General features: G+C 43.7%; 2 protein-coding genes across 3 annotated transcripts; one reads left to right on the top strand and one right to left on the bottom strand.

Annotated features, from left to right (window-relative positions):
* Window positions 1–1,325: 1,325 nt before the first annotated feature.
* LOC123164261 (GDSL esterase/lipase APG-like) lies at window positions 1,326–2,987 on the bottom strand. The gene is made up of 5 exons (XM_044581673.1): window positions 2,732–2,987; window positions 2,483–2,613; window positions 2,013–2,246; window positions 1,666–1,921; window positions 1,326–1,522 (listed from the first exon to the last, which is right to left on the bottom strand). The coding sequence occupies exons 1-5, from the start codon at window positions 2,973–2,975 to the stop codon at window positions 1,326–1,328; spliced, it is 1,062 nt and encodes a 353-aa protein (XP_044437608.1). The 5' UTR covers window positions 2,976–2,987.
* A 5,611-nt stretch (window positions 2,988–8,598) lies between these two features.
* On the top strand, window positions 8,599–15,810 carry LOC123165622 (uncharacterized protein slr1919). 2 transcript variants are annotated; one of them, XM_044583315.1, is made up of 13 exons: window positions 8,599–8,867; window positions 9,355–9,598; window positions 9,703–9,744; window positions 10,070–10,141; window positions 10,585–10,720; window positions 10,864–11,021; window positions 11,739–11,817; window positions 12,168–12,322; window positions 12,637–12,798; window positions 13,483–13,632; window positions 14,115–14,375; window positions 14,806–15,078; window positions 15,454–15,810. In XM_044583315.1, the coding sequence occupies exons 1-13, from the start codon at window positions 8,716–8,718 to the stop codon at window positions 15,688–15,690; spliced, it is 2,121 nt and encodes a 706-aa protein (XP_044439250.1). In that variant the 5' UTR covers window positions 8,599–8,715; the 3' UTR covers window positions 15,691–15,810. The 2 variants fall into 2 exon arrangements, with proteins under 2 accessions (XP_044439250.1, XP_044439249.1); XM_044583314.1 differs by having other exon boundaries at window positions 12,162–12,322.
* Window positions 15,811–25,742: the final 9,932 nt, after the last annotated feature.

Raw genomic sequence — 25,742 nt, 5'->3', positions numbered from 1 at the left:
AACTAAACAAATGGCTGGCTGCTTGTATGGCAACTCTGGAGCTTTAGCGGGACAACAGGTGATTAATGTTGACGCTTCAGTCTCGGATTGAGAATACTCTGGGTTTTGCGGAGCAGTCGTTCGTGATCACCGAGGGAGTTTTATCACTGCATGTATGTCAACTCTGGAGCATGTGACTGACGTGGTCTCAGCTGAGGCTGCTGCTCTCTACAAGGGGCTAAAGCTAGCCCAAAACATCAGCAGTTATAACACCTTGGTGAGATTAGACAACATCACGCGGTGGTGGACGTTTAGAAGATCATTGAAGGTTATTCTATGGTGGCAGCTCCTGTCTTAGATGATTGTCATAGTATTTTGAAAGAATTCGAGAAGGTTACTATTAAGCATCGTAACAGGGAAGGTTACTATGAAAGTATGGGTGGTTTACTGGTTTAGTAGCCAGCGACGCAGTGTCCACACTATTTTTGGCAAGCCAATTTTCTGGAGTAGCCAGCGACGCAGTGTCCACACTATTTTTGGCAAGCCAATTTTCTGGAGTAGCCAGCGACGCAGTGTCCACACTATTTTTGGCAAGCCAATTTTCTGGAGTAGCCAGCGACGCAGTGTCCACACTATTTTTGGCAAGCCAATTTTCTGGAGTAGCCAGCGACGCAGTGTCCACAACTGTACATATTGTTGACTCCGTAAATAATTCTCTGATGCTCTTCTACACCAGGGCATCAACCAAACGCTCTTCACTCAAGCTAGCCTGCCCAGCCATACTACACTGGTGCTCTCAGACCCGTCCCAGGCACTGACTTTTTCCGGGCATGATGGCCGGCCAGGACTTAAACCAAACAAGCCCTAAAAAATATCACTACCCGCTGTCGCAACCTACGGTCGACGATGCTGCCAAAGCCTCCCCGCCATACCTTCCCTCTAAAGTCACTCTTTTCAGCGTGGGTGACCACCCCACACCCGTCAAGCGTCCGCATCCTCTTCACCCACACGCCACTCGCTAGGGACGTGCGGTCTCTGACACGGACACTTCTGCTCTCTCTGCGCAGGAACGACTGAGCTGAAAATGCTTAGCTGCAGGAGCGATAGCATATTTGGCGTTATTTTATTTCAACCACCTTAAATATGTGTGTCATTTGCAATCAAATACTCATATATAATACATAGAGCTGTAGCAGATACCTAGCGACTTATAGGTAACTTACACATTATTTTATGGCTTCAACACGAGGGAATCTACAGTTTATTTTGAGACATACTTTAGTGATACGTATCATATGTAGCGTAATACTAACTGGTACATACATCACTGTACTAGGTCCAGGGTTTTACATAACCAGCTTGTTGATCCTCTCAGCGAGAGAATCTACGATCACTCTGTTCGCTGCCTCCGACGGGTGGATGGAGTCCCAATGCACGTATGTCGTCGCGTTCGGACATGTCCCAATGGACAAAGAATTACAAAGGAACACTGTGAACTCCACTAATCCCGTAGCACAACATCCGTGCCTTGCCTCAGTGAACCCTGACAACATAAACCCACACATTTTCAGTTCGAATCAATGAACAGAATGAGCAAGGTTGATGCGACAAGAAAATAGACATGCATCATGGCCACCATGTGGCACCATTCCAAGGAGGCAAGGATTAGTAGCCTATGTATCCTACCATGTGCCCCAGGGGAGGTCGCAAGGCTGTGCCATGGTGTGTAGATGTCCAGAACAGCAATCCTAAGATCATTGTATCGCTTCGACAGCGAGTCAACAGCTGCATCCAACTTCCCATTAAACCTTCGTGCATCATCGTTGAGCCTTGGCACACACCTGCTTCTCCCAAGGCCAAACACCGTGATCGCCAATGGGGCGCAACCCAACGGCACTATTGAAAAAACACCAACACGTCGTGCTCCCATAGCGTAAAGTTGCTACAATTAGCAAAAGGTTCAAAAATTACATGATTTTAATCATCTGATCCTTGTTAATTAAGGAGGAAGCTGCAGGTCTGGTCTTGCTCACCGTCACGGTGTTGTTAAAGATGCCAACGAGGCGATCAGAGAACTGATCAGCATTCTCTGTCAAGAAGAGCAAAGGGTTGATGTAGTAGTTGAAGCCGAAGTCATTTGATCCAGCGCTAATAATATAGAGTGAGTCTGAGATGATGGATCGAGCATGGTTACTCCCAGCCACCACGCTCAGCTTCGATTGGTACTCTTTGAAATACTCCAGTTGTCGGGACAAAGGGATTACATGCTGCCACACACAATTCAATAAGACATAAGTACGTGATGGATGCAACATATATACATTTCAGTACACACAGCTTTCCATTATTGTTTTTTTAGAGAAAAGGCTCATGCCGAGCCTGACTTTGAATAAATAAAGCCATCTACCAGCCAGGAGTACAAATCTATTTTTCCTGTTTTTATTTGTTTCTTCCCATTATTGTTAAAGTGCCATGATAAGCCACCGATAGAGATGGTACTTACATACATACGTGATGTGGGGTCGTAGTAGCCGGATCCAGCAGATGCGAAGTTGGCTCCAATCAAAAGATTCTTCCCTGATGCCTGTGGGCTAAGATATGCAGGAGGAGAGCCATTAAACCCTAGTTTCTCACCTGCAACGTACCATGCAAGTTGTAACACAAGATAAGCATGCCATAACACTGGTAAGAGTTCATGTGAAATGTTAAAAATCCATTTGTACAAACAAGATCTAATAAGGTTCTGACCGACCTATGATATCGCTAAGCAGTTTTCCATTTCCAAACCTCCCTGTAGCGACATGGTCCTTGAAGTCCCTACCGTAGGGAGCCTTGTTTGCTTTCACCAAGGTGGCTATATAATCATTGTTACCCACGCCGACCAGCGAGTCACCAAACAACATGACCCCCGGCACGGCCGGCTGGGCTTCCCTGCCGTCTGTCGTTGGTCCCACGAAGAGAAAGATGGCCAAGAACACCAAGATCCTCACCGCCATTGGGGTGGTCCGGAAGACAACTGTGCTCTAGCTAGGCTGGTCTAATGAGGTTCTTAATAGAGTTTTCTGAAACAGAACACATGTTGGCTTTATATAAGTGCTTGCACATTACGAAAACGACATAACATACATCAGTTAAAAGTAGTGATGAACTAATTAAGTTTGCACCACATATAATAGTTCTGTTCATCTTTTGTGGATTTTTTTATGAAGGTGGCGTTCAATAGATAAATCACATTGTATGGTGAATTTTCTTAGTCTCGTTAATTCTAAATCTATAGGCACACACAAATTGTAAATTTGCGATATAGAAACCGAGTGTAATTAAGTTAATAAAAATCATAGTAGTGAGTAGATGATGGCATTGGCTATCAAAATCTGTGAATGCAAGCATGTGGCAAAGCTATCAAGACCAATATCAATACGCCCCAGACGTATGGATAGTCACTATTCGGAGTAGCACATGTAGGCACAGCATGAATATTGTATACACTCGTTAAGATTTTGAAGATCCTAACAGGTGTAAAAGAAAGTTACGAGATCAATATGTCTCATTTTATTGTTCTTTTCAACAAAGGAAGGATTTTTTTTGCTCCAAATGAAGCATCAAAGAGAATACAAACACAATGAACATAAACTCGGCCTCTTCATAGATAGGATGCACACAACTAACACCAACGCAAGCACACAACAACCAGCAAGCCAATAGCAATGTCATAGAAGGCCAAAGCTTTGCATTGGCAACAACAAAAAACTCAACTTATTGTTTATTTTTGATAGAGGGCGATTTTATTATCTCAGAATGTAGCATCAAACGGATACAAAACATATGAGTGACACCCGGCCTCTGCATAACTAAGATGCACCCAGCCAAATCCAAAAGTCTGACAAAAATCATGAAATAAAACCGACATATCGGCAACAGTAGAGTCCTATAGACCGACACTATGCCAATGTCGATGGTGGTGGTGGATCGATCCGGAGGTTATGCTTTGATGTTCTGAGTAAACGAATGTAAGATTTACTACTTTATCATCAGTTTTACGCCACTTCGTCTTTATCTGAAAAAAAACATCACTGTCATTTTTTTACAGCACGCCATTGTCATTTCAATATCTACCAAATTAAGAGGGTGTATCAAAATATAACAGTGCACATCTGAAACCATATCAATTGTACTGACAGGGAAAACACATTCAACCATATTACGAGCACAACCGCCAGCGCCAAGGATAAAGAAAGCCAAAAGAAAACTATGGGGGTGAGCTCTACACGTGTTTCGATTTTAGCCCAAGGACAAAAAAGATGGAACATACGGTGAACACAACAGACACGAGCACACCGAAGACACAGGAATAGAATTCCAGGACGATTTCTACTTTGTCTGATATGACGGGACAGCACAACGCATATCTACACAAAGTAAAGGAGCTACCTGGGGCCTATAGCTTCCAACTAATGACCTAGAGATGTCAAACGTAGCTATCGTCTTAAACACGCCAAAAACACTACTGAATAAATCATGGAACTACCAAGGATGCAAACATCCTGGTCTGAACAGCACCTGGCGTAATTTCCTAATGTAATTAACAAAAAGGGCATTGGTCTGAACAGCACCTAGCGGAATTTCCTAATGTTACACAAAAAGGGCATTGCTTGATTTTCTCTTTTTTATTTCTTTGTATCTGTACATAACTTAATTAATGAAAATTTACCGTAGAACTTTTTGTTCTACGGACTTTGCTTCAAAAAAAGGATGCAAACATCATGGTCCCACTAAAGCGTATCAGGGCATTAGGCATTAGGGAAATCACAAATTATAATCATGAATGGATGCTATGTATTGTTTTTCGAACAATAATTAAAGATAGTAAAATGGAGCTACATACGCCCTCTTTCCCAATGAGGTTGGCTGCTATGCACAGTGTAGTGCGTTCAACAGCAGCTGGCCGCCAGGCGGCGGCATCTTAATGAGCCACAATCGATGCGTCACGATAGCAATATAGAAACTTTGTATTTTTTTCCAGTTTGATATAAAATTTATTAAAAATATGTTTAAATCATAAAAGTGAGCAAAATAGTCATGTGTTACAAAAATATGTAGATATAAAAAATAACTCTTTGTACTTTTGAAAATATTATTATATTTTAAAATGTTCATGTATTTTCAAAACAAAGTGCCATATAACTACGAAAACATTCGTGCAACTTTAATTTCAAAAGTGTTGATATGTTTAAAAAGGAAATTATGGTATCTCCTTCATCTACCTTGTCTAGCGTTGGTGTCGCCGGGAGGCCGCTCAGCATGTGTCGCCGAGGAGGGTTGGTCTGCCCCAACACCTGTGGCGGATTGCGGTGGCCACTAAAAGGTCTTCGTGAGGGTTCCTCTCTCTAGATCTGGTGGTTGACTTTGGAGGGAAAGTGCAAACTACAGACGACAACTTACGCATCGCATGCAACAGCTGGGATCGCGGAAAAATGGTGACGACAACACATAAGTGACATCGGTCTCGAGTTCCAGGTGAAAGCCCATGTTGGTTATACCAAGCAATGACGATATTTTTATGTCGTTATCTTGTTGAAGGCATTGTTCGGATATGCTCAGACTGGCTTTTCAGGGTGGAAACCTAGATACCAGCCTTGCATGGTTGGATCCAGCGACGGCGGCGCTCGAGTGTCGATTCGTTCCTGAAGGCATTGCTGTTAAAGAACCTCATCATCCATGTCGTGTCATGAGATGATTGGTGCAAATATGGTCAATGTTGTAGTTTGCCGATCGCAGATCTGATTGCTTTGGGTTACACATAGCTTTGGTCTTATATGACTGCAATTTGCTGGCGTGTTTTTGTGTGCGTGTGTTGTTGTTGGCCGTATGCAATCTAGCTATGCAGAGATCGCATGTGTGCTCTTTGTGTCGGTATCATCTTGATATTCCATTTTGAGTCAATAAACCCACCATTTGTAAAAAAAAGGCCAACACTCGGCAAACAAGGCATTTGCAAAGTTTTTGCCACGTGGTACTCATCAAATAAGGCATTTGCCAGGTTTGTGCCACGTGGCTCTCTGTAATTTCTTTCCCTTTTTTTCTTTTGTTTCATTTGTTTGTACATTATTTGTTTTCATTTTCTCATTTTATGCTTTGTTCTTTTCTATATTTTTGCCCCCTATATATTTCCATTCATAGGCATTAAGTGCATTCAAATTTTAACTGCACGTGCATGCTTTTTTTCAAAATTGGGTTGTAAAATCATGCTTACGTTCTTGAGTCTATGCGTATGCCTTATCCAAAGAAAATAGGAATTGCAAACCCTGGGTTGCCAAGACTCGACCCCGAACAGGGAGGTTACTGGTTTTTAAATTCCAAAAAGGGCAAACAAAGTCTAAAAAACATTAACTTGACATGGTGTCCTCGTATATAATCAATATGTTATGGTAAAAAATGAGTAGGTTTTGTAAGTGTTTTGAAGTACACTGCTTACAAACCAGACCATGTCCAAGAACAATCCTGGTTTCGAGAGAACGGGTCTGGTTTGAAGGTGAAATTTCTGTTGCTTCATCATTTGACCTTAATTTTTTTTCATGCTAAATATACACCATCATATGTTCCATGTAAAAATCTAGCATTTTCTAGTTGGTGTTGACAAAAGGCCTTGGAAGATATCAGTTGGTGCTTCTGGCTGATCAACGACCTGCAAGCCACGGTAACATCCCATTAGATTTTCTATCAGTTGCGCACACTAGGTAACATCCCATTTAGCGCTTTGCCTGGCGATTTCCCTTTATGATTGTCATTTCATCTAGGTTTTATATTTTCAGCTCGTTATTATTTCACACAGTTTTTTATTTAGAAGATTTCAAATATTTCAGAAGAATGTTCATGAATTTGAAAAAATTCATGATTAGATAAAAATGTACATGAATTTTAAAAAAATCATGGAGTTGAATTTTCTTCATGATTAAATAAAAATTTCATAAATTTTTAAAAGATTCACAAATTTAAAACTTACTAAAAAACTTCATTAAATACAAATGTTCACGATATTTTAAGAAAAAGAAAGTTGGGATAAAAATACTGAACACAAACTAAGTAAAAAAAGAAAAAATAAACATATATGAAAAAAGATGGAAAATACTAGTCGAAAGCCGATTGAATGGAAGCTATGGGTTTGCCCATTACAAACTTACAATGGGAGAACGTGGGCGCTTTGAACAATGTTGAAATATTTGGCGCCTTTAGTTGTGGCCGAAGATAGGGAAAAAGACATGCCAGATGTGGCTGAAGAGCAAATCAGAGAACTTGTGCATATGGCGGTTGCGGTGGTCGAACAAACTCAAGAAGAGCGGGTGTTAGGCTCTTTACCGGGTACCTAACTTGGCAAAAATGTGAAACTCGGCAAACAGACACTTTGTCGAATGTCTTGGACAAAACACTCGATAAAACAACAAAACTCGGCAAACAAGGCTTTGCCGAGTGCTACACTCGGCAAAAGGGGGTCTTCATTAAACTGCAAAAGGGGGTCCACACTCAGCAAAAGTAGACCACAACCCATGAAGCTTCCTCACTCGCTGCTTGGTCTACTTGCTTGGCCTCGCCCCCAGTATTAAACGGGCCAACCTATGACATGCTAGCCCTAATGGCCCATGTGCTTTTCGAGTTGATGATTAGTCTTTGGGCCTATTTTTTGCTATAAATATCATGAAAATAAAAACAAAAATAATTGGGTGGCCTTGCAGCCCAGGCATGTCCCCAGGCATCGTGACGGGCACAACCCACTCCCAGTTCCTGTTCCGCGCCGCACCTTAAGCGCCAGTTATAGCACAGCTCACTAACCGGCACACACCCTCCACTGGGCTATGTATGTAATTGGGCTGGGCCATGTAGCTTATTTGTTTCACCGGGTCTTTGGGAACCTTTTCAATGATTGGGCTGATGGTTTTGCTGGGATGTTACTCTTCTCGTTTTCCCCATCATGGGTTTTTGCCGGCTTTCTTATTTTGTTTTCCATTTTTGTCTTCTTTTTCTTTTTTGGTTTTGGTTTTCTTTTTTCCCTTTTTTCATTTTTATCAGATTCGTGAACTGTTTTCAAATTGTTTTTTATTTTTCCAAATTATTGTTATTTTTTGAAAAAATGCGTGAACCTTTTCAAATTCTTGAAATTTTTTCGAAACCTATTGATTTTTTAAAACTAGAAACATTTTTTTTTCTAATCTTTGTGAAAATTTTCATTTATGCGAACTTTTTTCAAGCTGCGTACTTTTTCAGAATTGTGCACCTTTTGAAATTTGGTAACTTTTTTTAAAATCCGTTACTTTTTTAATTTTCGCATTTTCCAAATTTTCTACTCCCTCCGTCCCATAATATAAAAACGTTTTTGACACTATATACTAGTGTAAAAAACGCTCTTATACTAGTGTAAAAAACTCGTAACCGGCATAGAAGGCGCCGATCTGGCCACTTAGCCGCGGGCCGTGCTGGATCGTCACGTGCCGGGATAACGCGGGCTAGTGGGCTGGCGCGCATGGCACGGCCCAGGGTGGCCAGGTTCGGCCGCGAGAGAGTAAGCGGCCCGGCACCGAGTAAGGAACGGAGCAAAGCGGCAGCACGACCCCGTGGTCCGGTCACGTGGCGCCGTCTCCTCCCTCTCCTCTTTCCCAAGCAACGCTCCCCTCCCCCCTTTTGTCCCTCTCTTCTCTGCTCGGTGGGAGGCCGGAGCTGCATGTAGCTGATGAGATCCCGGCCATGGCGGGCCCCACCTCGCGGCTCCTCCTCCTCGCCCGCGGCGCCGACCTCGGCCGCCGCCGCCGCCACCTCCACGGCCCCCTCCCCCTCCAGTCCGCCGCCGCCGACGACCTCGCCCTGCGGCCCCTCTCCGCCGCGCCATCTGTCAGAAGGTAATCGCATTTTTTTGCTCCATTTGGAATCTAGATGCCCCCGCAGGAACCCCCGCAGAGAGGCAACATGCGTAATAATGTACCTAGGCATAGAGGAACACGCTTGTTATCTATTTGTTCCTTTGTCTATCAGTATTCACTATTCAGTAACCCACTTTGTCAGCTGTGGCGTTTTTCCTGCATACTCTAGTTGGAAATTGGCACGCATGCAGAGCTGTGCCAATTATGGCCTGTGTCCATAACTCAATTGATGTATAAGTGCGATGCTGTAATTTCTTTTTATAACTGAATGATGTGCACACGAATCATTGATGCTGTAAGTTTCTTCTCCATTTGGTGGTAAGTGGAGTTGCCACCTGAACGAAAAATAGCTAGTTCAAGGGGGGGAATTGGCGGTTTCGCTCCAAACGCAGGTTAAATTGTTCTGGTGTTGTTTGGCTAGACTCTGGAGACATGATTCTTAAGCCAGTCGTTTCCTGTTTTGCAGCTACTCAAGTGCATTCACAAGCGTGCATGGTGGGAGACCGTCATCGGAGTACGCAAAGATCAGGAAGGAGTCGCTGGAATCAAAGTTTAGAAGAATCCTGGGATCAAGTTCCCATACGCTCTTTGCCGACCGTGGCTTCGGTCCGTTCCTTGCAGTGTACAGGGCGGCAACTATCTCTTATCATGTTGTGAAGCTTACTGTTTGGCATTTATTGCTCAGCGACGTGCATAAACGAGCTGAGAAGGTATTTTTCTTTGTCCTGCGTTCCTTCCTTCCTTCCTGTTACCTACTTGTCCTATTTGTGGAGGAACTGAGTGCCTTGTGTGGTTATCATTTTCCCTGTTTCAGTTCCGGGAGACCTTGATACGCTTGGGGCCTTTTTACATCAAGGTAGGCCAGAACAATGTCTGTAGAAAATGATAAAGAATGGGAGATCTCTACAGTGCGGCATAACTTCTTGTGTTATATTATTGCTGCTGTTTACCTTTTGCATATTGTGAATACTGAAAAAGAGTCTAATATGTGAAAATTTATTACCATGACTACCAGAACCTCTGCAATTAGAACAGCAATGGTCTAGTTACATCAACATTTAAAGTGCTCACATGGATTTGGTATAGTGGTGGACTTGTGAGATTTATAGTGTAATCCTTTTCCCTGTCCACGGTTGGGAGTTCATAATGTAATCGTTTCCTTATCCTTCCACACCATGCAGCTTGGACAGGCATTGAGCACGCGCCCTGATATATTGCCCAGCGCATATTGTCAAGAGCTCTCAAAGCTGCAGGTATCGTCTTATCGTGCTTTACATAGTTTCACTTACTTGATCGAAGACCAACACTATTGTAGTGATATGGCTTTCTATGCCAAGCTTTTAAGGATATTATATTTTTGCACTGGAATGAGAAGGTCAGGGATTAGAGATGGAGATAAGTTTCTGGAATCAAGGCATCAATATATGGCCACTGAAAAGTTTTGATCCTAAAATGGCAATAACCCATTGAGATTTTCTGTAATTAACAGCACTAAATTCAGAATCTGAAAGCTGAGAACTTGTTGTACTCCCTCCGATCCATATTCATTGTCGCAGCTTTAGTACAACTTTAGTACAAAGTTACACTAAAGCTGTGACAATTAATTTGGATCGGAGGGAGTACTATATTTTACTCTTCTTTCTTTTATTTATTGACGATTTCATTTCACTGTGCTTGCTGACAACAATCTCATTAGGATCAAATACCACCATTTCCTACTCGTAAAGCAATCAGGACTATCGAGTCTGAACTGGGCTCTCGAATGTCTGATCTATTTGCTGATATCAGCCCAGAGCCAATTGCAGCAGCATCACTGGGGCAAGTATACAAAGGTTAGTTGTATCTGATTAGGATTTGGCTATTTTCATATGATCATCTTTTTTCTCATTTATTTTATTTTGCTTCCTTTAGCATATATTTCAGATCTGAATTCTCCAAATTGAAATGCATCCCTTTGATATTTCAAGTCATGCAGCTCATCTACACTCTGGAGAGCTTGTCGCAATCAAAGTTCAGAGGCCTGGAATGGCACCCCTGCTGACCCTAGATGCACTTCTATTCAATATGATTGGAGGACAGCTAAAACGATTTGCTAAGGCCCGCAAAGATTTATTGGTAGCTGTTAATGAAATTGTGAGTTTTCACATCTTTTTAGCTCTGATCTTGACCCTTGGCCCTTACATTTTCTTCATTCTTAACTTCCCTGATTAATATAATTTTGTCCAAGTTGTTTTTTTCATATTACTTTCATACATATTAAATATAGTGTTTGTCTTGCTATGGATTCTGTCCACTTCAATGTGTTGTATAAAATGCAGAGTGTTTTATAGTGTTTATCGCGTTGAATTCTGCCACTTCAATGTGTCGGATAAAATTCACATATGGTTTTTTCTCAGCACACATTTATGGTGGATTGTCTTTGGATTATCTGTATAGCATACTAGGAACTGCCAAACTGTAGAACCTTTAGGATTATATTACGATTTTCTCCCTTAAGCATGCATGATGGCCTCGTGTGTTGTAGCAACTTGTCATGGTTCTCTTCATGGTACTTTACATCCAAGTGACTTATCTTGGGTAGTTTATTATTGTGATGCTTTCTGTATTGCCTTCTAAATCACAAACAATAAATATATCATATATGTGTCCTGTAATAAATGTTATCAAGGAAATGACATGGGCAGCTGGGTAGCAAGAAAGTTGTATTTATTCGAATCCTTTGGTCAGGCACTTTGGCAATTCTTTTTGGAGAGGATGAGCCAGCCTGGGTTTGAGTCCAGTTGGGTGGGTCTTAGACTTTGATATCCGGTACATTATAGTTAATTTGGAGTGCACCTTTTGTTTCAACAGGTTAGGCACATGTTTGATGAGATTGATTATGTTTTAGAAGGAAAGAATGCTGAAAGATTTGCGATCCTATATTCTCAAGGTGAGTTTGACATCTTATCTATTCAATTCATGATTGTCAGTAATGTCCTCTATGTACATATCATTGGCATGGGGACTACAACAGAATGAAATAGGCATCAGCTACTATGTCAGCTAGCAGTTAGCAAGCCTAGAAGGTACTGGTACCCTAACTATAAGAAGCAGGTATTGAATTGTGTACTTAAGCTGGTGAACAGGTTATCTCAGTTGTTAAGCAAGTAATAGAGCAGGATATAGTAAATGATCATATTTCTCATCATGAAACATCTTTTCAGCTGCTAACTCTATCTGCATTAATTGACATATGTAGCTCTGTGTAAAGCCATCATCTTGTTTTCTTGTCAGGTTCAGGTGGTGAAGGCAGGACAAGTATCAAGGTCCCAAAGGTCTACTGGACTTATACACGTAAATCTATACTAGCACTGGAATGGATTGACGGGATCAAACTAACCGATGCTGAGCGCATCAGCAAAGCCAATCTTAACAGGAAAAAGATGATTGATGAGGTAAACTTATAGTGGTCCTTAACCAGAAATTGTGTACCTACATTTCTTTTGACCGGATGTACAGACATAGCCACATAGGTACTATTGATATTGTGTTGACTAGGTTCCTTCCTTTACAATTTGTGTTAGATTGTAAATAATTGGATTATTTATACAGTATTTTGTTTAGCTGCCAAAGTTGGACTATCTTCTGTATGGGTATTTCGCCGTTTCCATCATACTTATTCATTATCTTTGCTAATCGTCTGTTAGTTTGATTGTGCTGTTGTGTTCTTATTTTGTATGCAACTCATTTTTTGTGTTAAACTTTATAGGGTCTCTATTGCTCGTTGAGACAGCTTCTTGAAGATGGGTTTTTCCATGCTGATCCCCATCCAGGTAATCTGGTGGCAACTGAAGACGGGTCTCTTGCATATTTTGACTTTGGTATGATGGGTGATATTCCAAGACACTATCGAGTGGGACTCATACAGATGGTAACCTTCATCTTTTTACGTCCAAGTATGTTTGTTGCTTGTTTTTTTTTCTGAATTCACCTGGAGCATCTTGTCATTCTTATTAATGGTAAAACTAGATACATTTCAAACATAGATAATACGTGGCTAAACCTGTTCTCCTGTTCTCCGTTTTATTATATTTCGAACCTATTGGGTTTAGGCTTTTAGTTTATGGTTTGCAAAGATTGGAGAAGAATTTACTATGAGTATATTTCGGGTTTGGTTTAACATCGGTAATCTTGTTTCCTATGCTAAATCATGTCTAGTTGGAAGTCGAGTCTGGAGCTTTGCCAAGAGATAGTCGACTAAACGATCTTATCGTTTCACAATTATCATATGTGTGAAATTTGCATGAAATGTAAGTTAGTACAAATTAAGAGTTCTATATCTTCCAAGTAGTATAGAACTGAGAATTACTGCAATGTGTCTGTACTCATACACGCAAAAAATTTAAGCTAGTTATGTGTCATGGATCAAATTATAATATAAATAGTCTTGGCGTGTTTTGGTACATGGGCACTACCATATAAGCAGGTATGAATGGTTTAAAAAAAGCGCACACATGTTTTATTATGAGTTTATATGGCCTTTGTTGGTTTCATTCGTGTTACTTTATTCAAATACGAAGTAGAACTTAATGGGAACTGAGTTCACTTGTTTCAGCTTGTGCACTATGTTAATCGTGACCCATTGGGCTTGGCGAATGACTTCCATTCACTCGGATTTGTCCCTGAGGGAACAGACCTACACGCAGTTGCAACTGCATTGAGTGTTGCCTTTGGTGATGGAAGGAGGCAATCAAATGATTTTCAGGTTAGTTAGTGTTCTTCTTTCCAGTATATGTTCTGTTATGATAATTTGTATTCTGTCGTGCAACGTCGAAATCAATGGACACCTTAATCATAGTTGAGACCTAGGAGTGCACATGTGGTATATAGCCCTTAACTGAACCAAACAAACAGCTAAAATAACATGAATGTTTTAGTAATAACCACAGTGAAGCTATGCTTAGAATGACAATTTTCTGATGCATCTCGAAAAGTGTAGTAGACATGATATAAAAAAAATTAATGGAGCAATGACATTTTCTTCTCTCTGCACACTTGAGGTTCCAACATTGTGTAAGTAATTAGCTGAGCTCATGGTTCTAACATACATACTGTTCGGTCACTGGGGTCTCTGTCACATTCTCCAGTCTTGTGTATTGCTGCCGTCTCCATTTGCCCCTTCAATTCGTAGTTTCCTAACCTGGATGAGTTGGCACATTCTAAATCGCTATTTGCTTCTCTTTACAGGGGGTAATGAACCATCTGTATGACGTCATGTATGATTTTAATTTCTCTCTTCCTCCTGATTATGCACTGGTGATAAGAGCACTTGGTTCTTTAGAAGGGACTGCAAAAGCACTGGATCCTGATTTCAAAGTTATTGAGAGCGCTTACCCATTTGTCATCGGGAGGCTCCTTGCAGACCCCAGCCCTGATATGAGGAAAATATTGAGGGAGCTTCTGATACGTGATGATGGATCCATCAGATGGAATCGACTGGAGCGTCTGGTATGTAATTCTTAGTTGTTTTTGTTTCTGTTTCCTGTCTTGTTGGAACTGTTTGCAATGCACTCTTAAGTCTTAATATTTTATAACTTGGTATGAATATTGTCATGTCTGCGATGGCTGCAGCATCATGGCTCTAGTTCTGATTTTTGCCCCATCTCTTCATGAGCATGAATAAGAAGTCCCTTGTTACCCTTGTTTACTAGTAAATGGGAATAGCTGAAAGGTTTTGAATGCATCCAGTGCTGTAACAGTTTGTACAAATTTTAGCGGCGGTCATCATACATCAGCTGACATGGGACTAATAGAAATGTATCATAGTGTTGAGTTGCTATCATTGTCATGAATTTATGTGGCAGCTGACCCTTGGGTGTTCTTTTTTCTTTCTAGCTTTTGTTACTACATTTCATCCCTACTATCTTTCAATATGCAGATTGCAGCTATATCTCAACAGTCGTCAGAAGAATCTTCAAAGAAACCTGGAGACGAGAATACTGCCAGCAGTTCTGACTGGAGATCATTCGATATGCATTCGGTTGTTTCAGCTACAGAAGACCTTTTTCATTTCATTTTATCGAGGAAAGGCTGGAGGGTTCGTGTTTTCCTTATCCAGGACATTGTGAAGGCTTCTGATGCATTCTTACAAGAAACAACATTTCCAGGTATATTTGAGGAAGAGGGAAATACAGGCGAGCTAAATCCAGAGGTTAGTCAATGCTTGTCATGATTTCTCATTTCTAATCGCTTACATCAGTGTACTCCGTGCTGAAAACACCCATTTTAGATTGCATGAAACTGGTCGTACTGCTTAACTGTTTTTCACAAATTTACACTCCAGTACTAGATGCATGGCTGCTGCATCATCATTGCATCCCTCGGAATCATCTCAGAATTGCGTTAGGTGTCTGTTTCCCAAATCCCCCAAAACAGTTGGTCTGTTTAATCAGAGAGAAAAAGAAGAGGATGATGATTCTATGGCTACATGAGTTGGTCTTTAGTGGCATTTCATATCAGAACTGTGTTACATGCTATAGTGCCTTAGTGTGTATGTACTGAAGGTTTTCTTCTTTTGAACTTGTAGAGAAGTAGAATGATCAGAAGGTTGATTAATGGTGTTCAATCATTCCGTCAAGCAATCAGTTTGGCCCCAAATGCCTGGACCGCAATGCTAATCCGTGTCGCCCTGAAACCTGAATCTCAAAGATTCATTCTTGACGTATTCCTAGCCTTGGTGAACTATTCCCATGACAAGGTTCCAGAAACATGCTGGATTTGTATGTCGAAATATCTCAACTACTTGGACAGGCAGTGGAGGTAGGTAAAATGAAGAATGAAAATGCTCAGTCTGCTAGCTGTGTTCGGAATCTTGTGTTCAGTGCTAATATCTCTCATGCTCCAAAAGCTCTGCTAATATTATGTCATGCTCCAAAAGCTGCAATGAGCGTTTGTTGTCCTATTTACCACATCCTCTGTTTCTAAATATAAGAAGTCCCGTTGGTTCAGTTTAAGCTGCCAAAACGTCTTATATTTAGGAATGGAGGTAGTATTTAGTATTGCACAATCATCCTCATGTTTCTAGAACTTGCATTCTTTGTGGTAGTTGGATTTAGTTACGCTGGCGTTAAGTGAAAATATTTTTTGAGTTCTTGTATGCAAATTCCAGAAATGTTACAAGAGAGTTCAACTTCTTAGTAGGATTCATGGGAAAGTGAAATTGCACATAATTCCTTTTTCCTCTCAATCTACGGGAACGTCACATTAATGAGAAAACAAAAAGGTCAAGCCTAAGGTTTGATTCTTGGTAGGCTTGGGGTAGTACCACCATCCAACCATTGGTTGCCATGCGATTTCTCTGCGCATTTGAATGTGATCAGTGTGCCTTAGCACTTAGCAGGCAAAGTAGACATCTGCTGGTTAGTCTCGTCGTATGCAGGGTGAAGCTGAGGGGAGAGCATATTTGATTGCATGGCCTATTGCAATTTTTGCACATTCCTCCAGCTGTATAATTGGAAGGAGGTATGCTACCACATATGTTGCGGTGGAAGAATAGATGATGAAGACATGGTTCTTGCTGAAGTTAGGGACTATCATTGGTCTTTATATCTCAAAAAGAGTGTGCACCTTATATTCTGGAGCGGTCGGAGTATTAGTTTCCGATCACTCGTACACTAATTACAGCACTTAGTACTATGTTGCAGTTTTTGCAGCGCACGTGCACTTTTTGGCTCTACAGGGCGCATTGTAGAGACGGAAAGCTGCATTTCACGTGCTTCCTGAAAGAAAAAGGGCTCCACACGTGCGCTTAATACCCTAATTTCTCACCTGGGTTGCTCGATTTCAATGTACCAAATTACGGTCACAAATGACAGTCACTAAGTTGGTTTAGGTTGCATGTATTGTGCGGCGTACTATGAGGCAAGGTTTCACCTCCAGAAAATTCACGCCTCTCCCTGACGTGTGACTAAATGAAGCGGGGGAGAGAAGCGGCATCATAGGAATTACTCCCTCCGTTCCTTTCATTTTTTGGGCACGGTGACCAAGGCACACAATGATAGAGGTGTTAGGACAAAAGTATCCTTGGCAAATTTTTTGGTTAGTGGTAAGTATAAATCAATAAGTCCAGGAAACTAAGAGATACATGCAATTGAGGGAGAGATAGTTTCCTTCTTTTAATACAATGAGAGATACAGGAAATCAGAAAAGAGATACTTTCCTCTTTCTGGAGGGATAAAAAGGGAATTACGAGGATTTAGAAGAAATGCATATTACATTATGAAATTTTATCAAAAAACAAATATATCTTATATAAAGGAACGGAGAGAGCATGTGCTTCCGAAAGCGTCGACGAAGAAATCACAGAGGCAAGCAAACTAGACCAACGAAATCAGGGATAAGTTCCCAAAAAATCCGGATGCTTCAATGTAATCCCGTACGTCCTGTAACCGTGACCCTAATTGAGGGAAGTAATAACTGCTCACCCCACGTTTTACGAGCCCATCACACGCTCCAGATGAAATCAATCGCACGGTGCTGGAGTAGTCTGACTGCTAGCGGTTCCCTTTAACTAACTCGCATTCCTTGTAAGCCTAGCCTCGTCTCCCTATATAAGGCGAGGAGGGACCCCCGAATTGGGAGATCACGTCTTATAACCTTACAATTCAATATCTCTTGTATTGACATTAATTATACGCAACTGCTTAAACCCTAGGTTTTCGCTCAAATTCCTTTTACATGTCTTATTAAGTGTTGTAGTGTTGTACAAGTTATTAGCAAATTTCAACTTAGCATGGCTTGCAACATGTGGTTATGCCAAGGTTTGTTCTAGATTCTATTCATTTGTAGATATTGTCTTATTTTACGCAAATCGTGTAGATGATTATTTAGGGAAGGCTTCCGAGTGAAGCTGCAATAATGCTGGCAGGGTCGGAGGGAGGTTGTGGGGTAGCATGAGTTCTTATGACAACGTGTAGTTCATAATGTGGGGAACGATACATGTTATGCTTTTTGCGTGCTAAAAACTACAAATAAATAAAGCCTAAATAAATATAGTAGTTAGATAATGTATTTCGTTAAGATTAAAATTATATTGTGATTAGCAAAGTTCTTACAAAATTTGCTATGAGTTCTTCCCATTATTTATCTTTTGAAGCATATTCAAAAATAAATAGACTTGATTCCATCATTGCCATTTCAAATATATTTGAACATGAAATCCGAGCATAATCCTTAGAATACAATACAAATTAGACGTCAATTGTTTGAAATTTTAAAAATACAAATGATTTACACTTAACTTAGAAAGAATAAATCATTTCAGGATCGAATAATTAAGCTTCATTATAATAAATACTATAATTGATGAATAACTACAAAAGATAAGAAAACCTTAGGTGAGTCTTGGGTTTCCTAGATGTTCAACTTCTTCCTAACTTGCAATGAAAAATTCAAAGGAAAATAGATTTGGCTAATATTAGAATGTTTGCATCTCTACTTAAAAAAGGATGCCTGAGAAACTACTAACTAGACTGTTTCCTAGTCAGAGAGAGAGAGAGAGAGAGAGAGAGAGAGAGAGAGAGAGAGAGAGAGAGAGAGAGAGAGAGAGAGAGAGAGAGAGAGGGGCAAATCAACCATTTCCTAATCAAGGCAACCATAAGGCACAATTCCAAAAAAATGACCAGCCAGTTCACAAGGATGAATACCCAACCTTTAAGGCATCAAAACAATGCTAAGGAGGAGAAGATGGACAAAACAAATCTATTTCCTTTTCTCTAAGGTTGTGGGACGAATATCCTGGTCCAACATCTCTTCTCTTTGGGCGTGTTTGGTTACAATGCCGATTCAGCCTGGCCCGGCGTGCCTGGCTCTATTGAGCCGGTTTGAGGGGATGCAGGCCAAAAAAACTCCAGATGCACATAGTTTGGTTGCCTGCATGCCCCTAGTTGCATGAGACAACCATTTTCGACCCGGCGTCTGGTTGCCTGCAATGCATTAGGCGCACATATGACATGGTGTTTGGTTGCAACCTGCATAAGGTGTTGTCACCACTTCTAACTAGTGGTGAGCTTACCACACAGAATCTGAACATGTAGCGCCATCTACTTAAACAAATGACAGTCCATCCTAACTACTATCAAATGGCATTACAAACCTGTGTTAGTGCTCAACTTGAACAATACAAGCGTATCAAGCCATGAAAAGTGTATATTGTCAATGCTCACCTTAAAGTATGGATACCATCTTGGGCTTCCGCGAATCTTGGGTGGAGTCTGGCCAGATGGTCTCCTGATCATCTCTCCTCTAAGCTCCCCAACAGCATAAAGCACCTGCTTGAAGTACCTAGAGATGGTCTCATTGATCTCCGGAACGTGTTGTGAATTACCCTGAACCTCCGGTTATGGCCAACAACATGGAGGAACATGGCCACTTGCTCTTCGACACTGGTGTTGATGCTATCTTGTAACAGCCCCCTGCTCCTGAAGGTCTCGACAAGCCTGGCAAAGGGTGCTCTTTTCATTCTAAGCATCCACAGAGCCTCAACGTCATTGCAGTTGTAGATGTAGTTCAGATTTTGGATCCTCTCCTGTTCCCGGGGAAACAACGGACCATAGCGGATCAAAGGTCTCCCAGCATGATGAACAGCTCTCTGGTGCCTGAATCACACAAATCAGTGCTGCTGCCTGGATTATCAGCCTCATCCGTGCGTCCATAACCTAGTCGACATCGACGGTTCGTTCAGTGGAAAATCGATCCTACACCTAGCTTAACGGCCTAACCACTGAGCTAACAAAGGGGGGGAGGGGGTGCTGCTTGCCGGCATCGGAGACGAGGACGGCGTAGGGGGAGCCATGGCACATACTAGGTCGACCAGACGGTGGCCAACAGCAAGGGCAGCACCAGATCCGCCGCAAACGCCGCCGCCTCTTCCGCTGCCGCCGCCGCCTATAGCGCAGATCTGAAATCGCAGCCGCCGCCGGTGGTGAGGAAGTAGGGAAGAAAGGGAGGCGGTGGCTATGGGTGAGCGAGTGAAAGGGGGGTGAGGCTAATTTGGCGCCGGGACGGCGCACTAGATTCCATCTCCCGCCATCCCCCCTCGCCCTCGCCTCGCTCCCGCCCGTGCGACCTCGCGCCGCACTCAACCTGGCTCGCGAGAAACTGCCGATCCGAGCGTTTCCAGCGAGCCAGGCTCTGGGCTGCTTTGAGGAGCGTGCGATGCAGGCCCAACAAGAAAACCAGGCAACCAAACAGGCCTCTCCCTTCCCGCGCGGGCCTGGTTGGGCTCGATGCGGGCAACCAAACACGCCCTTTGTTCCCTATGTGCAGTCCACCTATTTTTTTGTCAGTCGAATGGGCCAAGCTCATCTCTCTCTTGTATTTTTATTTTTCTTTCTCTCTCGCCTGGGCTGCAGCCCAACAAATCCCTCACTTCATTTTTTTCCAGCTTCCTGATGGGCCTGGTCGAACTAGCCAATTCCTCAGCGAAGCAATGTCTCGCACATACAGGAAGAGAAATGGCCTAGCAATCACGCATGAATGCTGCCTCCTGCCCTCACCCTCAACTCCCATAAATCTCAACTATTTCCAGTTCTGAAGATATGTGGTATGTTCTCTCATTCCCCTCAGCTCTCCATTTTTCATCTAGTGCATCAGGAGCTAATTCAGCTTCATAAATATTTATCTTCGATCTCTCTTTCTTGTCAACTTCCTCTTCGTCAACATTTGCAGCAAAAGGTCATCATCATCTTCACCTACGTCACAATCATTCTCACAAAATTCTGAATAAGTTTCACCTCCTTCTAAATGTTCGTTATCTTCTGAATTCTCCCTATCTGTCTCCTCCTCTTGCTCTACATCTCCTTCCTCCTATGCTTTCCTCTTTGACTAGCTCATGAAGGCATGCGTTGCCACGCCTGTCCATTTTGACAATCAAATGGTAGGAACTTACAAAAATTTATGTATATATAAGCATGAAACATAAAAGTGAAATTTACATGGACTGTCGTATATAAGAGTTAGTAATGGAAGATGTTAAGGCATATAAAATCTACAGAAAGAAAGTGAGACCTCTCCACATGTGTGTTTTACTTATATGTGTCCTGTTTTCGTGGTGTCGAAATCTTGCTAACATATATGACAAATAGTACACCTTAATAATTATGGTCAAATTTTTGTGTTGATAGCCAGAAAATAAATATTTGACTATCAAATTCGTAATTTGTGATTAGAATGAAAAACTCTAAATATTGGCTAGCTGTAGGAAAGTGTACCTTAACTCAAAACTAAACCTTTGACCGCGCAAATCATTTTAGCTTAAGATAGGATTTTGTCTCAACTACTTTTTCATAGAAGCATTCGGTGCTCATAAAATTATGAATGTGGCCAACAATTTGAAATATGTCAACACGAAATTATATGGACGACAATCATATTATCCTTCCATCTGACAAGCTATTTCAATCTATGTGATATATATCATATTATAAAAGAAAATAATACTGGATGCCATTGTATAAAAAAGGATTACCTTATCATATAGTTGTTCTATGGTATGTATATATGTAAGCCACGGTAAAATACAATGAGATAGAAAGAATACAAATCGAAAGCTTAATTAATCTATGAAGATTCTAGAACTTGCCAAAAGATCTCATAACAAAATAATATTGTCCGCAATAATCGCAAAAATGATATGATGACAAAGGATTCGATTGAACACAGGTGACAATTATTTCACACCTCAAACAATAGACCACTTCAAATGACATGCCAAGTTACTAAACAACTTCTATGCGCTGATGTTGAATGACAATGATGAAATGATGGTACCTTATGGTGAAGTGAGCCTTCAACACAAGGCGCCTATGCAGGAAGAAAGGCTCCAAAATATGATAGTAGGTGAACATATAATACCTTCCTCTTAGAATTCAGTGAATACAAACTCCATAGCACAATAGACATCACAATCGATTTTTTCTATGAACAAACTTCATGCTAGAGACGAAAGTTAGTTTCCACATATTTGCACATCTCACTAACAGATCTGACAATACAAATAATTGCCTACAGTATACTCTATGTTAGAAGGGAGAGAGGGATTTGGTGGAATAGTTGTTGTATTGCATGAGCCTCACGGGCATATATATAGGAGTACAATGATCAACTTGGAGTATAAGACAAGCCAGAACAAATCCTAGTCTATATCGTCTTCCCTAATAATCAATATACTCAACATCCCCCCGCAGTCACAACGGTAGCGACACAGACGGTGAGACTGGAGAAGAATCCGAAGGCAAGCCGACGGACACCCCCCCACAGTCGTAACGGTCGATGCATCGCAGAGTCGTGGTTGGAGTGAAAACCAACGAGGTTGCTCAAGCAAGGCGGTAGCCCTTTGTGCCGTTTGTCGATGTAGCCGAGAGTGTAGGGTGGTGTAGCCGTGGTTGAGGTAGCCGTGCGAAGAATGCCGTGGTCGATGTCGAGTCGGGGTGGCCGGCGTCGAGGAAGTCGTCGTGGAGCCGCGGGCGCAAGGAGGCGCCGTGTTAGTCATAGGCACAGTGGTGTCGAAGTAGTGGTGCGCTGGGAAGAAGACGTTGTTGACGACATGTCGCGGCGGGTTTGCCAAGCCCGGGGACACATCATAGACGAAGGCACGCACTGGTGTTGCCAGCACCGGGCATGCGTAAACGGACGAAGATGAAGTTGATGAAGCGCCACACCAGGCTTGCCAGGCTCGGGGACACGTCTTGGACGAAGCCACGCATCGGTGTTGCCAGCACCGGGCATGCGTAGACGAGGAAACTGCACGAGCTATACGCCATGTTGAAGAAGTCGGAGAAGCCAACAGAGAAGGACTCGACGACGGTTGCGGCGCCAATCAGCGTGGGGCCGATGTCAGCCACGGTTGTCGGAGTAGACGATGTAGTCGAGGTAGATGACGGCGACGCTGGCGACGGGCTGGTGCTGGACGAAAACGAACGAGGTGGAGGGGCGGCGGCGGCCAAAGAAGAGCGGCGGCGGCGGCCTAACGGCGGCGGCGACTAGGTTAGGAGTGCGGCGGCGGTGCTCGAAGTAGGCGAAGAACCATGACAGCATGACGAAGACCGGCGCGGACGGTGGCGTTCCCGAGCCAAGGGAGATGGCGCGGCACATACCACGGGAGGTCGACACGCGATGACGGCGGAGTGGACCGTGGGCCGCGACGCAGTGGCGGCGGGCAAGTCTGGGCAACGGCGGGGACCGTGGGCCGCGAAGCTACAGCCCGAAGGGGCAGCGCAACAGCGAAACTCGGGTCGGTGCAACCGCGGAAATGGTCTCGGGACGGCGCCGTGGACCGCGTGCCCCGCTCGCTACGGCCCGATGGGGCGACGCAGCGGCGACGCGAGGGTCGGTGCAGACACGGGACGGCCTGGAGCAGACGGCCTCGTGGCGGTGGTAGACCGTGGGCCGCGATACTACCGCCCAAAGGGGCGACGCAGCGGTGACGCGGGTCGGTGCAGCCGAGAGAAGAACCACGGAGCGGCGGTGCTGCGGCCCAACGGCAACCTTCAAGCGGAAGCCTGGCGAGGGAGTCAGCCACGACCTGACTAACCACACAAGTCTCTAGTCCAGGTTTATCGCCTATTCGGGTTCCATCCGCAAGGAGATCCGGCCGGGGTGTCGCTCACGGCCCCAAACGATGTGTACAGGGTTCCAAGCCCACCAAACGGGCGGCGCTTGGTATACCCGGCCACGGTGCCTAGTCTGTCCCAAGCCCACCTGTACCGGGTGCCACTTGGTAGACTACTAACACTACCTACAAACACCAGAAACTAGTTGCAACTCCTGGACAGAGATCATGTTGATTAATAAGTCGAGAGGGGCACTTAAGCATTCCAATGCGTGGTAGTAGCTGTTCATGGATCACAAACACAGAACTCAGTTCCTGAGGACGGCTTCAATGAGACAACCCACCATGTACTCCTACATGACCTCTCACCGCTACCTTTACCAAATCGTGTTCACACACTTAGCTCTCAACAGTAGGACATGTTCACCACATTCCAATTCATTCCCGATAAATCAGACCTGACTCAACTCTAAGTAATAGCAGGCATGACAAACAAGCATGAATGAGTAGGCACATCAGGGCTCAAACAACTCCTACTCATGCTAGTGGGTTTCATCTATTTACTGTGGCAATGACAGGTCATGCAGAGGAAAGGGGTTCAACTACCGCAGCATGTAACCGTTGAAACGTTGTTGTCCTAATGCAGTAAAAGAGAGCAGGAGCGAGAGATTGGGATTGTATCGGAATGAACAAGGGGGTTTGCTTGCCAGGCACTTCTGAAGATAGTATAGCTCTTCATCAGTGTCATCGATCTCATCGTCGAAACCACGTCTAGTGAGAGGAGACAATTACTGGCAAACAAGGAAGAACACAATCAATGCAATGCACAATATGATGCATGATCATGACATGGCAAAATGAGTGTGTTTTGGCTAATGCAGATTTGAACAGGGTGGTTTGAGTCCATTTGAATCAACGATTCAAATGCAAACTCAAAATATGAACTCATATAAGTGCATTATCTTGTTTCATCTAACCAGAAAGGTTAGGTTGCTCTAACATGCATGAAATCAGTACAGATGGATAGATTGGATTTTTATGATCATTTTTCATATATAAATCTTTTCATTCTGAGCTATAGATTATTTTCTATGATTTTTAGAAGTTTATAGGATTTTCTGGAATTTCCTGAATAAGAATAAATCCAGAAAATAATTTATAGCGTCAGCATTACGTCACAGTGACGTCAGCAAGTCAAATGGGCGGTCCAGGTCAAACTTGGACGGTGAGGCCCACGTGTAAGTGTCACAGGGGCTAATCCTATTTTACTTAAACCTAAACTAGGAAATTAGCAGGGGCTGGCCCCACATGTCAATGACCCAGGGGAGGTCAAACCCCTGGTCAACAGGCCTAACACGGCGTCGGTTAGCCGCCGGCGAGGTCAGCGGCGCTCTTGTGCCTCGGGTTTCCTCTACGGGGCACCGTTCGAGGCGCCGTTGGGCTCTACGGGTAGCTGGCGCAACGACGCGTCCGTTGGTGGCCGTGGTTGGGCCTGGGGTGGCCGGAGTCAACGGCGGCGAGCTCAGTTGCGGCCGCCGGAGTTCGGGCGTGGGTGCGGGCAGCGTTGCGGTGTGCGAGCAAGCGAGCTGAGGCGCTAGTGGTGGCCTACGTGATGCGGTGAGTGGGTTGGACGCGCCGGACAGACCATTTGGTCGCCAGAGTGTCATCGGCGGCGAGCGCAAGCGACGGCGTGTTCGGTCACAGGTGGGACGCGGCTATAGCGTGCAAACGGGTCGGAGGAAAGGGGGGGGGTTCGGTTTGGGAGCTCACGGCGGTTGCAGCGGTCGCCTCGTCGAGCTCGGGGAGGGGCTGGTGACGACGGGAGGTCGCCGGCGATCTCGGTGACCGAGAGGTTGAAGACGACGCAGTGACAATGGAGCAGGGCTTCCGGCGAGGCGTGAATCGGCGGAGGGGACGTGGGCGGTGTTGCGGTTCTTCCGGACGCGTCAGCGAGGCGAGTGGTGGACGGTGGCCGCGGTGACAGCGAGCGGCGGCGACGAGCGCGCTCGGGTGTGCTGCGGGGAGAGGAACAGAGGAGGGGAGAGAGAGCAGCGAGTGAGGGGGAGGGGAGAGAGGTCTCAGGGCATCTCTATGGGGCGAGGGGGGAAGGGAGAGCTCGCCAGCGCGAAACAGGAGGTGGCGCACGGGCGCGCATGCGCTGTCTCCCTCCTCTGCCTACTGGCAGAGGTAGGTGTGACTCGCACGGGCCAGGTGGGCCGGCCCAGTCAGGTAGGTGGTCCGGGTAAGCTTCCTCTCTCTCTCTTTTG

The sequence above is a fragment of the Triticum aestivum genome, chromosome 7D (genome assembly GCF_018294505.1).
Source record: "Triticum aestivum cultivar Chinese Spring chromosome 7D, IWGSC CS RefSeq v2.1, whole genome shotgun sequence".
Taxonomy (NCBI): Eukaryota; Viridiplantae; Streptophyta; class Magnoliopsida; order Poales; family Poaceae; genus Triticum; species Triticum aestivum.
Note: the sequence above shows the minus strand (reverse complement) of the source record. Positions and strands in the feature narration are given on the sequence as shown.

Coding starts and splice junctions, on each gene's coding strand:
- LOC123165622 (XM_044583314.1), top strand. CDS start 8,716: ATGGCGGGCCCCACCTCGCGGCTCCTCCTCCTCGCCCGCGGCGCCGAC. Junction 10,721..10,863: donor ACTGGGGCAAGTATACAAAG/GTTAGTTGTATC, acceptor CAAGTCATGCAG/CTCATCTACACTCTGGAGAG. Junction 11,818..12,161: donor TGCGATCCTATATTCTCAAG/GTGAGTTTGACA, acceptor TTTTCTTGTCAG/GTTCAGGTGGTGAAGGCAGG.
- LOC123164261 (XM_044581673.1), bottom strand. CDS start 2,975: ATGGCGGTGAGGATCTTGGTGTTCTTGGCCATCTTTCTCTTCGTGGGA. Junction 2,614..2,731: donor ACTGCTTAGCGATATCATAG/GTCGGTCAGAAC, acceptor GGTACGTTGCAG/GTGAGAAACTAGGGTTTAAT. Junction 2,247..2,482: donor ACCCCACATCACGTATGTAT/GTAAGTACCATC, acceptor TGTGTGTGGCAG/CATGTAATCCCTTTGTCCCG.